Source organism: Musa acuminata, unplaced genomic scaffold, assembly GCF_036884655.1.
Source record: "Musa acuminata AAA Group cultivar baxijiao unplaced genomic scaffold, Cavendish_Baxijiao_AAA HiC_scaffold_1118, whole genome shotgun sequence".
In the NCBI taxonomy this organism is placed as follows: Eukaryota; Viridiplantae; Streptophyta; class Magnoliopsida; order Zingiberales; family Musaceae; genus Musa; species Musa acuminata.
In genome coordinates, this window is record NW_027021331.1 from 347,608 (window position 1) to 367,970 (window position 20,363).

The window sequence follows — 20,363 nt, forward strand, 5'->3', positions numbered from 1 at the left end:
ATCAACATTGCCTGCCCAATCGGTGTCAGCAAATGCATGAAGATGAAGTGGAGAGTATTTACGAAGAAAGAGACTATGATTGAGGGTTCCCTTAAGATATCGTAGGATTCGTTTGACCGCAGACCAGTGAATAGTAGATGGCCTCTGCATAAACTATGATAATTTGTTGAGTACAAATGAGATGTCCAGACGGGTAAGAGTTAAGTACTGTAAGGAGCCAATGACTTGTCGGTATTGAGTGGACTCCGTAGTATGACTTCCATCAGATAATTTGAGAGAGCCACTAGCAAAGAGAGGAGTTGTAACCGTATTTGCGTCTTGCATATTTGTTTTTGATAATAAATCTTGAATGTACTTTCTTTATGAGAGAAAGAGACCAAAGGATGTGAATATAGCTTCTACACCTACAAAGTAGTTCAAGGGTCCTAGATCTTTGAGCGAGAACCGATCTGCCAAATGTTTGATGAACATTTGGATTTCTACGAGATTGTTGCCTCTGATAATGATGTCATCCACATATACTAGAATATATATTATGTTACCACGGTGTTGTCGTAGAAATAACGAGGTATCAGATTTGGAGTTGAGAAAGCTAACTGAAGTAAGAAAAGAGCCAAGTTCTATGTACCAAGCTCTTGGAGCATGACAAAGTCCATAAATAGCTTTTCATAGTTTGCAAACATGCCCTGGATACCGAGGATAAGTGAAACCAGGAGATTGTTGCATAAAAATAGCTTTTGTTAGATTCCCTTGTAAAAAGGTATTATTAACATCCAATTGTCATAATTACCAGTCCTTAGTTGTGGCCAAACTCAAGATAAGTCTGATTGTAGTTGGCTTAACAATGAGACTAAATGTCTTAGTGAAATCAACTCTAAGTCTTCGATGAAACCCTTTGGCAACGAGGCATACCTTATATCGAGCTATAGAGCCATCTGAGTTCTGCTTAATTCGAAAGACTCACTTACACTTGATGATATTTTGTATAAGATGAGAGGGTACTAGATCCCATGTTGAGTTATGGATGAGGGCATTATATTTCTCACACATGGCAGTACGCCAATGCGGAGATTTTTGGGCTTGAGGGAAGGTGGTGAGTTCAACAATGGTGGATGAGGAATCCATGATAGCATGTAGGTCAAGGATCTAACGTGTTTTGAAAATACCACTCTTAGAGCGTGTGATCATAGGATGGTTAGAGACTACAGGACTGTGAGGTTGAGTTGTTAAAATAAGCGATTGAGAGTCATTGACACAGGCTGGGTTAGGTGGAGGTACGTGAGTGTCACTTGGCCGAGAAGGAGGTAAAGATAACTTTGATATTTTGTAGATAATCAGTGATAGTACTTCCCTCTTGTTTTGTCATCATTAGCTTGGATAGAAGACTGAGCTTGCGAGTATGTGAATGATTTGCTACAGTAGTTTGCAGTTTAGACCATGCTTCAGTAGCAGTCCCACATGAGGGTATCAATGGACTGATGGTTCCAGCAACGGAGGCTTGAATAGCTTTGAGGATGAGACGATCTTGATGCATCCATAATTTGTGAGCCGGATTTGGTACTGGACTAGGTTCTCTAGGGATGTTAATCATGGCTGGCGGACAATTGAAGGAGTCGTCAACATAGCCGAGCAAGTCGTATCCAAACAAGAGATTAGAAAACTGAGCCCGCTAGGATACATAGTTGCCATCCTTTGATAACTTGAAAGGGATTAACGTAGCAGCATTGATGGAGATAAGCCCTGTAGGAGAAGTACTATGAGTTCCTGTAGAAATAGTAATTGGAATATCAGAAGAAGATAACGAAGACATCCCAGACTTTTTTTCTCTCTCTCTCTCTCTTTTTTTTTTTTTTTTTACTGAAGAGGGATCTTTATAGAAAAGGAGGAGGGAGGGAGGAGGCTTGTGAGAAGAGCAAGAGCACATCACTACTGCTACGGTTGTGACTGTTATGGCTGCTGTGGCAGAGGAAGAGGTTGGAGGAGGAGAAATCTACAACGATCAACTATGCATCTCTACTGCAACTACTGCGGTAGATAAGGCTGCTGCGGCAGAGGAGGCTACTATGACAGAGGAGGCTATTGCGACTTCGTGCCAACTACAGCAATGAGCGGAGTTAGCAGCCGGCCAAGACCCGTAGCTCGCTTAGCGATGCTAGGTCGGGCCCAGCGAGGTTGTTGGCAGCGAGGTCAAGGATTTGGGGATGGGGCCAGTAGTTCTTGGACGTAGTGCGGGGCAGCGCGACAAGGTCACAGGTGACGGAGATCAGTTGGCCAAGCTGACGAAGGGCGAGCCAATTGAGGATGGCGAGGCAGAACAGTCGCGACCCTTCTCGCTCGAGCGAGATGCGAGAACGAGGAGGAGAGGCCGCTGGCCAGGGAGCAATCGGTCGCGAGGCTACGTCGGCTTTGCTTCTGCAGGAACCGGTAGAGGAAAGGCGACAGTAAAGAATGCCGCCAGCGCAGGGAGGAGAAGAGGGAAGGAGCATCCACCGTTTGCTTATGGAGAGGAAGTTGTAGCATCCACCGTTCTCCGTGGAAAATGCCACAGCAATGAAGATGCCGCTATTACTACCGCCTGACGGCGATGCCGGGTGTGGTCACGACGGGAGCAGCAACGGAGGGGGGAGTGGTTGTGATGGAGTCGCGGTTGAGGAAGCTGGTCCACTTCGAGATGTTTAGAAGTGGCCTTTACGGTGATAGCTTTGATACCATGTTAAAGGAGAATAGAAGACAGAAATTACTGAAGAAGATGTTTTTATTGAAGTTGTTCTCTCCCTATTTATACAGGTTAAGAGGAACGATTTTCCTCAACAGAGTAGAGAGATTTTCTCATACGAAATCTTATCTGCTATTACATATACTATGTACATTAATTTAGAGTACCAAAATGATTTTTCATAGTCATCAAACTTAAAATCCAAGAATCATTCTTTGATTCCCTTATGCTTCCATCCTTCTCGTTTATTCATCCATTCCTCGCATCTTAAGCATTCATTAAGGAGAGCTACTTTCCGCTTTTATCTCTAACTCAAGGAGAAAGAATATATGCCACATCCAATTTCATCCTGCGATGGAAAAGCAAGAAGAAAAGATGAAAGAAGGCAGGCGAGACGGCAGCTTTCGCTTTTGAATGCCTGCTCTCTCTTTTGTTTACCATTTCGTACCTGCTGCTGTTTGATACTGCGTGGTTTGTGGTTTCACAGTGAACTGCAAGTACCACTGCCGTGTCTGTGTGATCTGATCGTCTTCATCATAGAAGAGGAGTTGCATTTGGAAGAGCGAGAGTGATAAGAGTGTGTGTACATACAGCACTGCATCTAATAAAGGACAGGACAATCCAACAAAGATATGCTCATACACGCATCACGAGACTGCAACAAGGCACGGCTGAGTCCTCAGCCCATCCTTCGGTTTGTGGATCTGTGACTTTACCGGATGGCCAAACCTAGCAAACGTTGGATTCCCATGGCGTAAACAACACCAACTCCTCCTTTTAATATTGCCTTTCCCTTCGTTTCTTCCACTTGCACTCGGATTAAAAGCCCCTGTTCTTTCCTCTTTGCAACTTGTCATTTCATATTCTGAAGCCCTAATACATTGTTCCTACCGATGGATTCAGACATCATTGCTGACTGAAAGGGACAAAAGTCGGTTCACTCTTTCTTTTTTCTGGATCACAGGATCAAAGGATCTCCTTTTCAAGGTCTTGCATTTGATCAATGACGAAACAAAGTTGAAGGTGAGATGGAATTTGCCCACATTTGCTTGTGTTCGATGTAAAGTTGAGGATCATATATTGCGGTGATATTATTCTATGATTCCAAAATGTCATCATTGCAGCCCATGGAAACAATGACCACAGCAGTAGCTGGAACTGATGCAAAAGAGGGCTTCGATCAATGATAACACATTATTATACTGCCCTTTGGAGACCAGAATCATTACCACTCTTCATAATCCAAAAAGGTTCTCAATTCATTCAAAATGCTATGATCAAGTCCTTGTTGTTTAATTGCTTCGAAGGAAAAATGTACCGGTGCATGTCCGTCATATTACTTTGGTGTCTTCTTAAAATGCATCATATCTCACATCAGTGGGCATATCCAATGTATCCAATAAAAATCAGATCTTGCTATTCTTTGATCAGTCACAAAATTCTCCCTAACACACTTGCCAAACCACATTGCTCACTGTGACCCACCAAAAACTTTCATTCTGATTCCTTTGGAGCATTGCACTCCTAGAACTCACTCCACATATCTCTCTATCTCTTCAACCCCCTTCCTGTCTGTGGCTTTCTTTTGTCATGGCATCAGATCCCACTGGTAAGCTGCCATGGCTCCTGACATGAGGAAGTCATGCAAGAAATCTACCTTTTTCTGCTGAGCAAAAAAGCCCAGCTAAAGATCAGAAACGGCCTTGAACCCATCCACATCTCTCCTCTTGCTGGTATTCTTCATAGCCTCTGAGTTCAATGGAAGTGGACGATGGTAGAGCTTTGATGCTTTGGGTGCTCTTCTTCTGGCCCTGGGTTACTGCAACTGCTATGCTCTCCCCTAAAGGTGTTAACTTTGAAGGTAATGCATTCATGACATGCCGCTGCCTCGATTCTTCTTCCCCTTTCAGTTTCTTCAATAGATCGAGTTGATATTTTTTTTCTTTCCTTTACTCTTTTGGTATTGGACTCTGTTTCAGTGCAAGCTCTGATGGGCATCAAGGCTTCTCTTGAGGATCCTCATGGCGTTCTAGAGAACTGGGACCAGGACTCTGTTGATCCATGCAGCTGGACCATGGTTACATGCTCACCTGAGAACCTGGTCATTGGGCTGTAAGTATCATGACAAGTGAATTGGTAGATGATGTTATTCCACCTTTTGTTCTTTCTTTCTTTTTCTTTCATGGTAGCTGCGGTCATATTAGCTTGAGAAACTGGTTCTCTTTGGAAGAGGCGTAGGTGATTTAGAGTTATTCTTGTGACATTTTTGGCAGAGGAACTCCAAGCCAGAATCTATCAGGCACACTTTCCCCAAGCTTAGGAAATCTGACAAATCTCGAAGTTGTGTGAGTTCTTTGTGATAGTTGGAGCTGATCAATCAAATCTTAATCTTTCTTTCTCATATCTTGACTACATTTGCAGGCTCCTGCAGAACAACAACATATCTGGGTCAATACCTCCAGAGATTGGGAAGCTCTTCGGGCTTCACACCCTTGATCTCTCCAACAACGAATTCTCTGGTGCAATACCTACTTCCTTGGGCAATCTGAGAGGACTTCAGTACCTGTAAGTGAAGAAAGCCATAAGCACAAAAGAAGCGTTTTGCAATAATCCGATGGTTTTGAATCATGGGGTCACCAACACTTCCTTTCTTATGTTGCGTTTGGTGATTGAGCAGGAGGCTCAACAACAATAGTCTCTCTGGGGAATTTCCTCTGTCTTTGGTGAACATCACTCAACTTGCGTTCATGTTAGTCCACTGGTTTCTGAATCTTCATGCACTAAGTAGGTTCATGCTTGGATCGATGTTTGTAACCAAGAAGATCTTGTGGTATTTATGCTTCAGGGACCTGTCTTACAACAATTTGAGTGGCCCTATGCCAAAGTTACCAGGGAGAACATTCAAGTAAATCTTTTACATTTCTGCTGTACTGCATCATATCCTTCTAACATTGGGTTGATAAGTGGCAGACAATCATTTGTTTGCCTCTCTGAGGCTCGAGATCGATCCGTATCTGCAGTGACTGATGTAAGACTAAAACAGTCTTTTACATTTCATGCAGCATTGTCGGAAATCCTTTGATCTGTCCGACTGGTATGGAGAAAGAGTGCTATGGAACGATGCCATTGCCAATGTCCTTCAACATTACTGTTTCTCAGGGTACCATCTGAGATAGAATTTTCCAGCTAAATATTTTCTAGTTTCATTCTACTTCTAGAGTTTTTCTCAACAAACAAATTGCCATATGATTTCGAGCATGAACGATAGTGCATATGAATTTCTGCAACATTTCATTTTATGCTTTCATGTTTGAAGGGGTTTGCCTCATTAGTTTCCTAAAGCACATTGTTTAAAGAAGCTCTAGCTCCAAGTATTGACCTGGTTAAAATCAACATAAAAAACTGAACTAGCAGCCAATTCACCACATTCTTCTCTTAAGTTGATCAAGGTCACTGCCTTACTAGTTCCCCCTGAACACCGGCATTCTTGGTCATCCACCAGCCTGATCCTTACTATGAGTCTCCTCAGGAGCTATCTAGATTGTTAGAGGAACTTTCTAGGAAAATCAATCACAACTTGAATGAGACCAAAAGAATAACAATTAACCTTTCCCCCTTACAAATTATCTTCTTGGTCCAGAGCAGCCTTTGCTCAGAAAAATTCCTTCAATAGTTATTTGCAGCTATTGTATTGCTGTGTTGATGAAATGAAAAAAAATTGTCTTTTAAGGCATTATAATTCTGTAATCCATCTTTTTTAGCTTTTACAATTGTTCTGCTCTTACATTTTAGTAATATATAATTCTTTTTCAAACTAAGCACATACCAATTTGATTACCTCAACGAAAAAACAAAACAAAGAAATAAAGATTAATTTTCTCATTGTCATTTTTTGGGTTCAATTTGATCTCTCCCTCTTAGTGGAGCACTAAGCAAACTATTCCTGATTAAGGACCAGCAGCCAAGTCTGTTTTGCATCTTGTTGCATGGAAAGATCATCTTGGGAGTTTTTGCTATAAAATGATGAGTTGCTGAGAACCAATTGCCATCTGCAAGCAGATTATTTAACATAAGAGGCCTTTGAGTTCATTATCATTTGATTTTTTCTGAAGGAAGCCTTCTTTCTTGAATCCTGATCATTATTCTTGATTTATTTAGGTGATCCAACTCCACAAAGGCCCAAAAGACATAAACTAATACTTGCCCTTGCATCCAGCATCGGGAGCATCTGTCTCATTAGTCTCGCATTTGGGCTATTTATTTGGTGCAGTCAAAGGCATAATCAACAGATATTCTTTGATGTCAAAGGTAAAATACTAGATATTATGCAGTGAAATTAAAGAACTGCATCTCTTCACTGGCTTGCAAAATGATACCTGTTTTATTGGGAAATTTCATTGTAATTGATGATTTAATTCTAGTAACCACCAAATCCTTTTTCAGACCAACACAAAGAAGAGGTCTGCCTCGGTAACCTGAAAAGATTCCAGTTCAGGGAGCTTCAGGTTGCAACAAATAACTTCAGTAGCAAAAACTTGCTTGGAAAAGGTGGCTTCGGAAATGTCTACAAAGGGCAGCTACAAGATGGAACCTTAGTAGCAGTTAAAAGGCTCAAGGATGGAAATGCAGCAGGTGGAGAGATTCAATTCAAAACTGAAGTTGAAATGATAAGCTTAGCTGTGCACAGACACCTTCTTAGGCTGTGTGGATTCTGCATTACTGCTACTGAAAGGCTTCTTGTTTACCCATATATGTCAAATGGAAGTGTTGCCTCCCGACTCAAAGGTGAAAATTTTGGTCATCTTTTTGGACATGAGAGCTTCATGCATCATATCATAGTGATGTGTCTGCAAAACATAAATTCAACCTCCATAGGATAATAAATTGCTTTATGAATTCATAACATCATGAAATTATTTTGTAGCATGTGGACAACTAAATTGACCAGGTGGATTTAAATGTTAGGAATTATAAGACTAAGTTTGGATTAACAAGAATGGAGACAACTAATCAAACTTAAATTACGTCATATTAAATTTATCATGGTAGTTGAGCTTGGTGGGCATTTGTGATCTAGAGCAGTGATTGTCAGGAAATAGATACCCGATGTAAAATATGGCTTGATGCAGTTATCTTGATGCTGTTTGGTAAACAAACAACAAACTGTAGAATGTAATATTTTGGTTTATGCATTAACTTTCAGAAAAGCTCCGCTGAGTTTGATAATTTCATCATCGATCTTTTCTAGTCATTTGTAGATTTTAGCATCGATACATGACAGAACACTGAGTCTTTTTTTCTTTTCCTCATTTTTTGCAGCAAAACCGGCATTAGATTGGAGTACCAGGAAAAGAATAGCTTTGGGAGCTGCAAGGGGTTTGATGTACCTACATGAACAGTGTGACCCGAAGATCATTCACAGAGATGTAAAGGCTGCAAACATATTGCTCGACGACTACTGTGAAGCAGTTGTAGGAGACTTTGGACTTGCAAAACTTCTAGATCACAGAGACACACATGTGACTACTGCTGTGCGGGGAACCGTAGGACATATAGCTCCGGAGTATCTTTCAACGGGGCAATCCTCAGAGAAAACCGATGTTTTTGGATTTGGAATTCTTCTTCTCGAACTGATTACTGGTTTGAGAGCACTGGAATTTGGCAAAGCAGCAAACCAGAAGGGTGCCATGCTTGACTGGGTACACACAACACAGATCAAATGACTTGCTTTTTTTCGTAACTTCCTCCTGAAAGCATCAAAATCGATGTGCATGACTCTTGTCATTTGATCCATGACTAACAAGGATTCTTTTTTGTTAATTTTTCAACCAGATCAAGAAAATGCACCAGGAAAAGAAGCTTGACATGCTTGTAGACAAGGACATGAAGAGCTATGATCGGATAGAGCTCGAGGAGGTGGTTCAAGTTGCGCTCTTGTGCACTCAGTATCTCCCAGGCCACAGACCGAAAATGTCAGAGGTGGTCCACATGCTTGAAGGTGATGGTGTTGCAGAGAGATGGGAAGCATCTCAGAGAACAGAGGCTCTGAAGCTTAAGGTGTCCGACTTCCACTCAGATCGCTACTCAGACATCACCGTCACTGATGACTCATTGCTGGTTGAAGCCATGGAGCTGTCTGGACCAAGGTGATTGATGAGAGAATCAGAGATAAGATCAAAAGATCTCTAGCTTGATGAATGAAGAGTTTGTAAGGTATATATAGGAGCCAATTAATTTTGTGTGGTTGAATTGATTCTTGGTTGGGTATTAAATACAAAATCCGGAATTGTTCTCTGCATGAGTCACTGGGGTAGATTCATGATGAAGAAAATAGGTGATTTAATTTAAATGTAAAATTGTAAACTAATATTTTGTTGTGATCATGTATAGCCAACCTGAAAGCTACAATGTTCTAGCTAGATTTGAAGCTTGCCCATGTTATTCCTTAATGAACCAATATTTAATAATTCAGGTGTGTCTTTGTAGGTTTATTTAGGTGCAAAAACCGTTTGATCCTTCTATTTTGGTGCATATTATTAGTGCAGATTGTGGTTGTAATGGAAAGCCATATCGGATTCAACTTAGTTCCTTATCCATGGCAACTTCAAGATGAACTTCTTCAAGCAATTCATCTGAATCTTATAAAACTGTGTCGGAGCACTCCCGATAATGTATTTTCGATGTCTAAGTTTACAAGTCGGACGTATGGTTGCACTCAATGTCTTGACACATATCCGTGAATCTTCTTTTATAGTAGATGTTTGGAATCATTGTGTCTGTCTACTGCACGAGTTGTGTGATTACGGGGCATTGAATCTAGTTGTAACCATCACTAGCTTGCATCAAATATGAGATTGTGCAGCTTTCCTCTACGTGGCATCAATTGAGCACAGCTAGCTGGTTCCACTCCATGGGGCATTCGTGCAATGCTAATGTGGCATTGACTCGGTTGTGTCAGCCACGTGGAGTCGGCGTATCGACCAAGTGGCTCCACCATGCCAGCAATGTAGAGTTAGCATGTTAGCATCATAGAGCCAACATGTTGCCCAATTGGCTTCGTCATGTTCGTGGAGCCTGGATGCTAACCTTGTAGAGCTTATGGTTGTTCTTGTAACGGAATAATTCTTTTCCTTTTTTCTTATATCAAAATGGGTTCCTAATCAAAATATTAATTTATTATTAAAAATAAATAATAACTAGAGCAACATATAGAGTAGAACAATAAATCAGTCACAAAGTGAGATAATGAATTTTTTTACGTAGAAAACCCAATGCGAAAAAAATCACGGAACCGTAATCCATTTCAAACTTCCACTATCACCGATAATGATAATATGTTTATAGTAAATCTTCTCCAGAATAATCAGAGGATCATAATGCTAGTTATAGGTGCCCTACAATCATGTGAGTGATGACATGTGTGACTTGACATGCAGTCTTTTTGCTTATTATTATTATTTGATATTTTATCATTTTATATTTCTTGTTGGATATATGCATATATATTGTGATGTCCGTGGATTTATACAATGAGAATCGGATCGTGATGAGATCACGATAATGAGACTGATTCACTTTTAAACATAGACTCTAGATAATCCTAGTCATAGGTTACTCGAGAAGGATATCGAGATAACCAGACAGACTGGTGTACTGTATACCCATCCATATGATGGAGGCATCTAGTCTAATAGCTGATCGTGTGAGGACACTAAGGATACAGTGCAAGTACTCATTTGAGAATAAGTTCAATGATTGATCCGCTCACTGAATATTGGATGGTTGATAATGCCTTATTGCTAAACAGTGATTTCATAGTCCCAATAGTATATTTGGTCTTTGGACTTGAGACACCAAGGATGTCTTGTATGAGTACTCCATTCTTTGATATCGGACTTATAGATTTGGAAGTTCCAGATCTAGTACAATTGATTATTGGGAATGTCAGCCAACCTTACGAGAGCTATTAAGTGTCGATAGAAGATCATCTGCTCTCGGTATCATGAGAGAAATATCTTATGTGTTCTTGCTCAAACAAATCCTTGGCCAAGGTCATTTAGATTGAGAAAGAAAGAGTTCTCCCGGAAAATCCTATTAGAGCAAGACTCGAGGAGAAACCATATAGGCTTGACAGCACCATCCCCGCTATATGGTCTCTAAGATATTAGATGGATAAGAGATTATAGGTACACGGTAACTGAGGATAAATAGGTCCAAAGAATTGGATTCCTTTGTATCGTTTGGGGACTGCGGCGTAGTGGCCTAGTATGTCTGCAGTCGATGAGCCGAGTGAATTATTATGGATATAATAATTCACTGAGCCAGAAGGAGTTTTGATAGGTATGACTCATGGCCAGCTCGATATTGGGCCTAGAGGGTCACACACATATGGTAGGTTTTATTGAATCTCGGATTTTGATAATGAAATCAATTGATAAGTTTGTGGTCTAATTTGTATTTTGAGTAACGCAAGACTAACTTCGATCAAGGAGAGGCAAATTGATTAAAAAAGGAGGAATTAGACATTGGACTGGAGTAAACATGTTCGAAGATTGGACGTTGGGCTGGAGGATCAGTTGACGTGTCGGTAGAAGGCTTCGTGCCGTGAATTCAGGCATCGGGCCGAAGGATCGGATATTGCACTAAGGAGATCGAAAGTTGCGGGAGTTAACATGTCAATTGGGTAATACACCGAAGGAGAAGACGATGCGCCAAAGGATCGAACAAGCGCTGGATGAACCAATGACATGCCAAACAAAGGATTCATGCTTTGTAATCATTTGTCGAAGTAGTTCAAGGGGCTAATTGAGTTAGCTTTTGAAGTAATAATGCTAACTCAATTAGGGGCTAATTAGGCCTTAATTGAAACTGATTTGAGCTCATTGGGAGGTCCATTCAATGACCCAAAAGTTGGGTCAGGCGGTGGCACCACAGAACAGGCGATAGAACTGCTTGTGAGTTGGAAAACTCAAAAAACTCGGTCTCCGAGGCTGTCATGCGGTGTTACCGCCCAGTGTTAGGCTGTAGGCGGTGGTACCGCCCGTACCTCGAAATCTCGGGGATTTAAATTTTGGGCTCCAAATTTGAATCCATTTGGGGCCTATAAATACCCCACTAGCTTGGTTAAGTATGAATTTGAGTAGAAAGGGGGAAAGAATATTTGAGAAAAAAAATTAGAAACTCTCTTAGGATTTATAGTCTCTTCTTCTTAGTATTTAGAAGATCTTCTAAAGGGAGAAGTGAGGTCTAAGAAAGAGATGTTGTAAAGGTTCTCTCCTGAGCCTATCAAAAAGAGAAATAGGGTAAAAGGGTAGTTGATCTTCGCCTGTTAAAAGAAGATCGTTAGTGGATACTGGTGGTTTCGACGAAAGAGGAATCGGGAGTGGATATAGGTCACGATGATCGAACCACTATAAAATCTGGTTTGCATTTCTGCTTTGCTATTTACATTTATTGCAAACTGTCATACTTCCTTATTACTTTAATTGTAAATTCTTATGAACATGTTTCAAGTTAACATCTTTTCGAAATCAATTTTAATCGAACAAAAGATTTTTGAATTGACGTAATTTTATCCGCTGTACTAGTTCATCCCCCCCCCATCTTAGTGTCAGACTTGATCCTAACAGTTTGTACCAAGGCCACGTTATTTCTTGCTTGGTTTAACACCCAAGAGAAATGACTCTTTTCGGCTTTCAAGAGGGTTTTTCTATCGTTTGTCCTCCCATGTTCAATGGGATGACCTACACTTATTGGAAAACTCGGATGAGAGTTTTCTTGCTTTGCTTGAACCTTGATTTATGAAATATTATTGAAAACAGATTTGAAAGGTATTTTCTTCCAATGAATAATTGGAATGAGACGGAGAAGAAGACTTTCTCTTTAAATGCCAAGACTATGAATGTCTTATTTTGCGCTTTAGATAAAATTGAATTCAATCGAGTTTCTATTTGTGAAATGACTTTTGACATTTGGCATACACTCGAAATCATACACGAAGGCAAGTAGGGTAAAAGATTCTAAAGTTAATCTTTTGATGCATGATTTTGAGTCGTATGAAGCCAAGCGAAACTATTGTTGACATGTACACCTATTTTACAGATGTTGTCAATAGTTTAAAAGCACTTGGTAAAAGTTTTTCTAACCTTGAACTTGTTAATAAAATACTAAGATCCCTTCCTAAAAATTAGGATCCTAAAGTAACGGCTATACAAGAATTAAATAACTTGAATCATTTTCCGATTGAAAATTTTATTGGGTCTTTAATGACCTATGAAATGAGTTGTATGACACATGATGAATATAATGAACATGAGAACTACCTTCCAAAGAACAGGAAGGATTTGACACTTCGAAAGATAGAAGACCACTCGAGCGAAAGCTCAAGTGATGATAACTTTGAACTCTTAATAATAAAACTTAAAAAGTTCATAAAATAAGAATCAAGAAATAAAAATGAAGTTAAAAAGAAGTGGTTGCCAAAAATGAAGAAAGCATTCAAGGCAACATGAGATGAATCGAGTACATCCGAAGACGAAGAGCAAATCGATGAAGACAAAGTGGTGAACTTCGCTTTGATGGCTCTCGACGATGAGGTAAATGACTCAACCGAAATGTCTTTACCTTATAATGAAGTGCTTGATGCTTTCTATCATTTATTTGATGAATGTAAGCTAGTTAGTAAAAAAATATAAGTTGTTAAAAAAGGATCATGCTTCCCTTTTTAATGAATTTAAAAATTTTAAAAATGAGTATGATAAATGCATGCTAAACTCTTGCACTAAATGTGAAGAATTAAATTCATGCAAAAAGGAAAATTTGTTATTAAATAAAATCCTCACCAAACCATTTGATGTACACACAATAATCTAAAGCCGTTCTTTCATATCCATTTTATATCATAAATGAATCAAACTTTCAGTACCACTGTCTTGGAGCTTGCTTTAGCCCATACAAGCTCTTCCTAAACTTACAGACAAAGTTCTCTTTACCTTTAACTTTGAAGCCTTCTAGTTGCTCCATATAAATTTCCTCCTCCAAATCCCCATGAAGGAAAGCTGTCTTCACATCTAACTGCTCAACCTCCAAGTCCTGGCTAGTAGCAATACCAAGAGCAACACGAATAGAAGACATTTTAACAACAGAAGAAAAAATCTCTTCAAAGTTAATACCTTTTGTTTTACCAAAGCCTTTCACAACCAATCTAGCTTTGTACTTTGGTTGAGAACAATATTCTTGAGTCTTCAACCTGAAAACCCACTTGTTCTTCAAGGCCTTCATTCCATTTGGTAGTAGCACCAAATCATAAGTGTGGTTCTTCTGAAGAGCATCCATCTCTTCCTGCATAGCAACTAACCACTTCTCTTTCTGCTCACTTTCAACTGCTTCCTGGTAACTCTCTAGTTCACCTGCGTTAGTAAGCATCACATACTCATATGTAGTGTATCTTATGGAAGGTTGACGTTGTCTAGAAGATCTTCTCAACTAAGGTTCTACTGGAACTTGCTCTCCTACTTTTTCTTGCTCAACATGTCCTACAGGTAGATCAACGTCAGGCTCTACACCATCTTCCTGTATATCTCCCCCATCACCCTGATATACTGGAGGAATAACTGGGTCACAATCTGCTAATCCTTCTGCAGAAGTCTTGGCTAGTGCCTTCTTCTTCAAATCCTCAAAGGTTTGATCCTCAAAGAAGACTACATCTCTGCTTCTAAACACCTTCTGCTTTTCTGGATCCCAAAGCCTGTAACCAAAATAATCATATGAGTAACCAAGAAAAATACATTCTTTAGTCTTACCATCGAGCTTGGACCTCTCATTATCTGGAACATGTGTAAATGCATGACAACCAAATACTCTCAAATGCTTGTAGGAAACATCTTTCCTTGACCATACATGCTCTGCAACATCACCATCTAGGGCTGTACATGGTGATAAGTTGATCACATCAACTGCAGTCCTCAAAACCTCATCCCAAAACCTTTTGGGTAGCTTGGCCTGTGAAAGCATACATTTGATCTTTTCCATGATGGTGCGGTTCATCCTCTCTACAATTACATTATGTTGAGGTGTACTAGGAACTGCCATCTCATGTTGGATCCCATGTGACCTGCAATAGTCATTAAACAATCCTGTATACTCACCACCATTATATGATCTTATGCATTTCAATTTCCTTTGTGTCTCCCTTTCAACCTTGGCATGAAACTCTTTGAAGACATTAATCATTTGATCTTTAGTCTTCAAAGCATAGGCCTAAATTTTCCTAGAAAAATCATCTATAAAAGTAATAAAATAAAGTGCACCACTTATACCAAGAATATCAACAGATCTACCATGAGTTTTTGTCCTCAAAGGATCACATACATCTGTATAAACACGGTCTAAGGCATGCATTTTTCTAGACAAAGTAGGACTAGCAAATGAAACTCTATGTTGTTTACCTACCAAACAATCAATACAAGGGTTCAGATGTATATCTCTAAGGTCTGGTAATACCTCTCTCTTGGAAAGAGCTTGCAGCCCCTTCTCGCTCATGTGTCCCAGTCGCCTATGCCATAACTCCATGCTGAAGTCTTTTTCTGTAGCATTTAACTGCTCACCATAAGCTTTAGCCTACAACCTATATAAAGTATGACATTTCTTTCAATTAGCTATAACAAGAGAACCCTTACTGAGCTTCCATTGCTCTTTGTGAAATCTGCTATCATAGTCTTCATCATCTAGCCTTCCAACTGAAATTAAATTCAGCCTCAAGTTAACCACATGCCTCACATCCTTAAGCACCAACTTGCAGCCTAGGTTGGTCTTTAAATGAATATCACCCATGCCTATGATGTCTGTTGTGCCATAGTTGCCCATCTTGACAACACCAAAATTTCCAAACCTGTATGTAGCAAAAAACTCTCTCTGTAGTGTAGCATAATAAGAAGCACCTATGTCAATCACCCACTCAAGATCCTTGTAGCTGTGATATTATCTTTTGACTCTATAGACTCCACTTCTTTTTCCTTTTTCTTGCTCTTCTTAGGTTGCTTACATTGGTTCTTATAATGTCCTTTCTCACTACAATTATAGCAAACAATATCTTTTCTTGATCTTGACTTGCTTCTATCCATGCGTGAACTACTTCTAGACTTTGACCTTCCTCTGTTATATGAGATAAGTGCCTGTGAATCATTCTGAAATGTTGTCGAACTCTTTCTTCTCAACTCCTCATTCAACAAACTACTTGTTACTTGACTCATAGTGATAACACTATTTGGTGTAGAATTACTAAGGGAAACCACTAGTGTCTCCCAACTTTCTAATAATGAACTAAGAAGTAACAATGCCTGCAACTCATCATCAAGAGACATTTTCATAGAGGATAACTGGTTAGTAATACTTTGCATTTCATTCAAATGTTCAGCAATAGAAGCACCCTCTCTATATTTTAGGTTCATAAGTTTTCTGATCAAAAAAGCTTTGTTGCTAGCTGTTTTTCTTTCATAGAGACTTTCCAACTTTTTCCAAAGAGAATATGTAGAAATTTCAGTAGAAACATGGTGAAAGACACTATCATCAAGCTATTGTCGAATAAATCCAATTATTTTTTGATCTAACCTCTTCCACTCATCATCTGTCATAGTTGTGGGTTTTGCACTATCCCCCTGCAAAGGTCCATACAAATCTTTGCAATACAAGAGATCTTCCATTCTTGGTTTCCATATCATCTAATTATTTCCATTTAAACTAATCATGCGAAAAACATTACTGGCATAACCCCTTGCTCTAATACCAATTGATGGGGATATAAACAAGAATAACCTTTGTATATGAACAAATACTAGAAGACCATAATACGTAGTGGAATTAAATGGAACCACAATCAAATAGAATACCAAGATATACGTGGAAAACCCCTCCAATGTAAAGGGTAAAAATCACCAGGCAAACTAGAGATAATCCACTATGAGAATAATGAATATATAAATCTCAATCTCTTGCCCTAAACCCTAGCAACAATCACAAGAGAACAATTGGGATACAAGGATCACGTCACTGCCTACAATATCTAAAATCTTCCCAAGTAATCATAGCAAGAGTCTACTGTAGATTTGATCTAACTTGAGATGATAACACTACTAGATGATTGAGAATAGCCTCTCTGCGTTGTTCTTGTCTTCTTCCCTTTCTTTCTATTCCTTTTCTGTCTTGTTTTCCTCCTTTTCTTTGGAATCCCGTGGCTGTTTTCTTCTCCCACGTTGCTGCCCTATTTATGCTTTTTTCTGCCTCCAAAACGTAGCCACCACACCCCCCCTAATGTTAATTAGAATTAGGTTAAGAGGCGGTGAGCTGTGGACTGCCCAAGCCCACTATGGGCTGCCAGCCCAATAAAGCCCTCACCAGATTACTTCCATTTCTCCATCATTCGAGATGTTCTAAACTATAAACCTCATTGTTTCGTTGCTAACCAGGATAAAATCGTTCTTGCCCACATACATGGCAATATGTTCTTGAATGAGCATCAAGATCATCATGTTCTTGAAAATACTCTCTTGATGTCGGAGAGATTTGAGAATTCCAATTTGTTTCACCTCTGGCAAGTGGGATGTTCTGAATATAAATCCACTATTTTACATTAACGACAATAAGATAGTGCAACAATCGATAGTTCTCGTGTTAAAATCAATGTGAAAATACGATTGTATGTGGTTTAATGTCATTTATAATTTTCGTGACTGTTTCCAGCAAATTCCTGATGGTTTCATGGAGTATATCGAGAAGGAAGAAGATGGAAAGGCCACCATGTACAGTCCACTGGGCTTGATTCTCTTCACGTAGAGAGAAAGTAAGGTGGCCAAGCAATTAGAAAGGTAGTGGTTAACAAGTTATGAAATAATAAAAACACGTGCAAAAGATCAATTTCATGTTGCTCTCTACTCCCCGAGGAAGTATTGGGAGTGAGCATGGGTGTCACGACAATTCAATAAAATTTTATATACGATGAAAAGTAAGCTGCAGTACATTTGAAATACAAATAACTTAAAATGAGATTTTGATAGGGAGTTTACCATAATCTTTCTTCCACTCCTTTAAGGTATAAAAATACATTCTAAATAGAAAAATAGAGGGCTCACTTCTTTTGAAATACTTGAATCCATATTTGAGGATCTCATATACTAACTTAAGCATCGAAGGAGTCGAGGTGGGAAACCCCCTACCACTGACCACTTGTGTAGGTCCTCAACACATCTAAGAAGCATTTTGGGTGAGGTCGAATACTCCAAAGTATGAACAAGCCACACCTCGGGATGATCCTAAGCTCCCTTCAATAGACAAGCCGCACCATCGGACGATTGTAGGACCATCATTGTGAGCCAGTAACACATCGGGAATCCACCTGCCATCTCAATTTCTTGTTACGATGGGTCACACCCTCACCCCAAGGGGTCCCCTCTAATAGATCTTGGATCAAATTAGACCATATTGGCTCCCTAGTTAATAACACCAAGACAACAATATTTTGACTCAAGACAAAATATGACCTATCATATTGGTGCTAGAAGGAGGGCATGAATGTCACGAGAACATATATTTATGACTCCTTCCAACAAACACCCTAACAAGGAGGTGCTCCCTCTAACACTTCACTCCTTCAAACAAGGACACCTTCCCTACACTGCTTTTTACAGACAGGAAGACATCTCCACTTTAGCACAAATTACTGAGATTCACCATAATAGAGACGGTACGTATGACTCGATGTTATCCATGGGGATTACAGGCTAAGCCCACGCTTACCTAAGAAGATGAACTTCGGGAGGATCACTGCAAGCGCAAGCTCATGCCTAATTCAAGAAGACTTCCCGGATAGACATGAGACGAGTATTCGTAGATTGCCTCACCTGAGAAGAGAAGCCACATTACCTTGAGATTATGCAATAGAAGGCTCTACCTAATGATATGTATCATTAACACAAACAGATTAGGCTCTAAAGCGATACTCAATTAGAGCAGAAAAGCCTTCATAACTTGAGGCAATCGAAAAAGAGAGAAGCAGTATACTGAATCTCACATCAATCGGAGACCTGACTGAACCCTTCAAAAACTTGATACAAAAAAGACAAGAGGATAAGATTAGTCAAGAGCGTGTGTCGAAAGGGGCCAACGCTTCAAGGGTGTTGAGATCTTCAAGCAGTAGAGTGAAAGGATTCATCCTTGACACTCATTTTTTAGTACTTAGCCTTAAAGCTCCCCATAAGCAATGAGGTACCCAATCAATACGAAACTCTCCCGATCTCAATAGGCCCCATCAGAACTCCTCTGTCACTTATATGTCATGATTACTCCACCGCTTAGTGTATTATGTCAGTGGTCCTACTCAAGAGCTCTTGAGCCTCCTTCCTGGTGGCCAATCAACTTATCAGAGTACATCTACAGATTGTCCTCCAATCTATCACGAATGAGTTATCGCACACTCGCAAACAACTTCGTTCAACGAACCGTTCGTTACATTTGTGCATGCTTGAACAGAGATATAACAGCTTGTTTTGCCTTAGTTTTTTTATGTTTTACTTATAAAATATATGTTCGAATAGGTTACAGTGGCATAGTCTGACCGCTCACCACGCCAAGCACAAAGAAGCCCCAAAATGCTGGCTCCATTTTCACGTGACGCGGGCTTGATTTTTGTAGCGAGCTGTAGCACGCAAAAACATTAGCCATCTCACTCCTGAACACCCGGTGGAACAGGGCCTGGAGTGGGGCTGCAGGCTAGTATGGGGCTTAGGTATATTATCTGGCATGACAATCTTGCCAGTTGGTGTTCACTTGATAGGAACTTGCATCTGTGCTCGACAATCGTTGAGAAGTTGTTTGTAGACTTGCAACTATTTTGTTCTACCTTCTTAAAGTCCTTGTTTTCCTCTTTCCTCGCTTTTCATCGCCCTAGTCAGGAGGTGCAACCGCCTGATCCCGGAATTTCAGGATTTGATCGTTTTGAGCTCCAAAATTGAACTGGGTTGGGGCCTATAAATACCCCACCCATTCAGCAATGAAAAAATACAGACCTACACCGAATTCTTGATCTTTTCTGTGATTCTAAGAGCTCAAATTTGTGTAAAGTCCAAAAGTTCTCCTCTTTCTGTTCTTCAAGTCTTGAGTTGTAAAGAGAGGAGAGAAAGGTTCTGTAAGGGTTGTCTCCTGAGCCCGTCAAAAGGAGTGAAATTGTAAAAGGGCAGTTGGCCTTCGCCTATTGAAGGAAGGCTTCTAGTTGACGTCGGTAACCTCGTCGGTGGAGGAAGCCAAAAGTGGAGTAGGTCAAGATTGACCGAACCACTCTAAATCTCTGGTTTGCTTTTATTTTGAGCACTTTATCATTACTGCAAACCTCCTACATAACTATTGCTCTATGCGCTTTTATGAACAAGTTTTTAAGTTCTGATCTTAATGATATGATAGGCATCAATATATGATTAATTCATGTTGATTATGAATCATTTATTGTGAGTATATTTCTGACAATATATAATCTATTAATCTTGTTAGTTGATGTCCTATTGATCCATGTTGTAATTACTCGTATTTATTAATATGAGATCAAAATATTGCTACATGCTTCTTTTGAACTCTAGCTTATTCCCTACTTGGTATTTATGCT

General features: G+C 39.7%; 1 protein-coding gene across 3 annotated transcripts; it reads left to right on the plus strand.

The window, feature by feature from the left end:
• Positions 1-3,561: 3,561 nt before the first annotated feature.
• Positions 3,562-9,135, plus strand: LOC135666671 (protein NSP-INTERACTING KINASE 1-like). Of its 3 annotated transcripts, XM_065178302.1 has the most exons (12): positions 3,571-3,739; positions 3,841-4,577; positions 4,696-4,828; positions 4,990-5,061; positions 5,138-5,281; positions 5,394-5,465; positions 5,562-5,621; positions 5,779-5,876; positions 6,875-7,024; positions 7,160-7,501; positions 8,036-8,415; positions 8,549-9,135. In XM_065178302.1, the coding sequence occupies exons 2-12, from the start codon at positions 4,475-4,477 to the stop codon at positions 8,864-8,866; spliced, it is 1,872 nt and encodes a 623-aa protein (XP_065034374.1). In that variant the 5' UTR covers positions 3,571-3,739; positions 3,841-4,474; the 3' UTR covers positions 8,867-9,135. The 3 variants fall into 3 exon arrangements, with proteins under 3 accessions (XP_065034377.1, XP_065034376.1, XP_065034374.1); XM_065178305.1 differs by lacking the exon at positions 6,875-7,024 and having other exon boundaries at positions 3,562-3,739; XM_065178304.1 differs by lacking the exon at positions 4,990-5,061 and having other exon boundaries at positions 3,567-3,739.
• Positions 9,136-20,363: the final 11,228 nt, after the last annotated feature.

Coding starts and splice junctions, on each gene's coding strand:
- LOC135666671 (XM_065178302.1), top strand. CDS start 4,475: ATGGAAGTGGACGATGGTAGAGCTTTGATGCTTTGGGTGCTCTTCTTC. Junction 4,829..4,989: donor GAGAACCTGGTCATTGGGCT/GTAAGTATCATG, acceptor CATTTTTGGCAG/AGGAACTCCAAGCCAGAATC. Junction 7,502..8,035: donor TGTTGCCTCCCGACTCAAAG/GTGAAAATTTTG, acceptor CATTTTTTGCAG/CAAAACCGGCATTAGATTGG.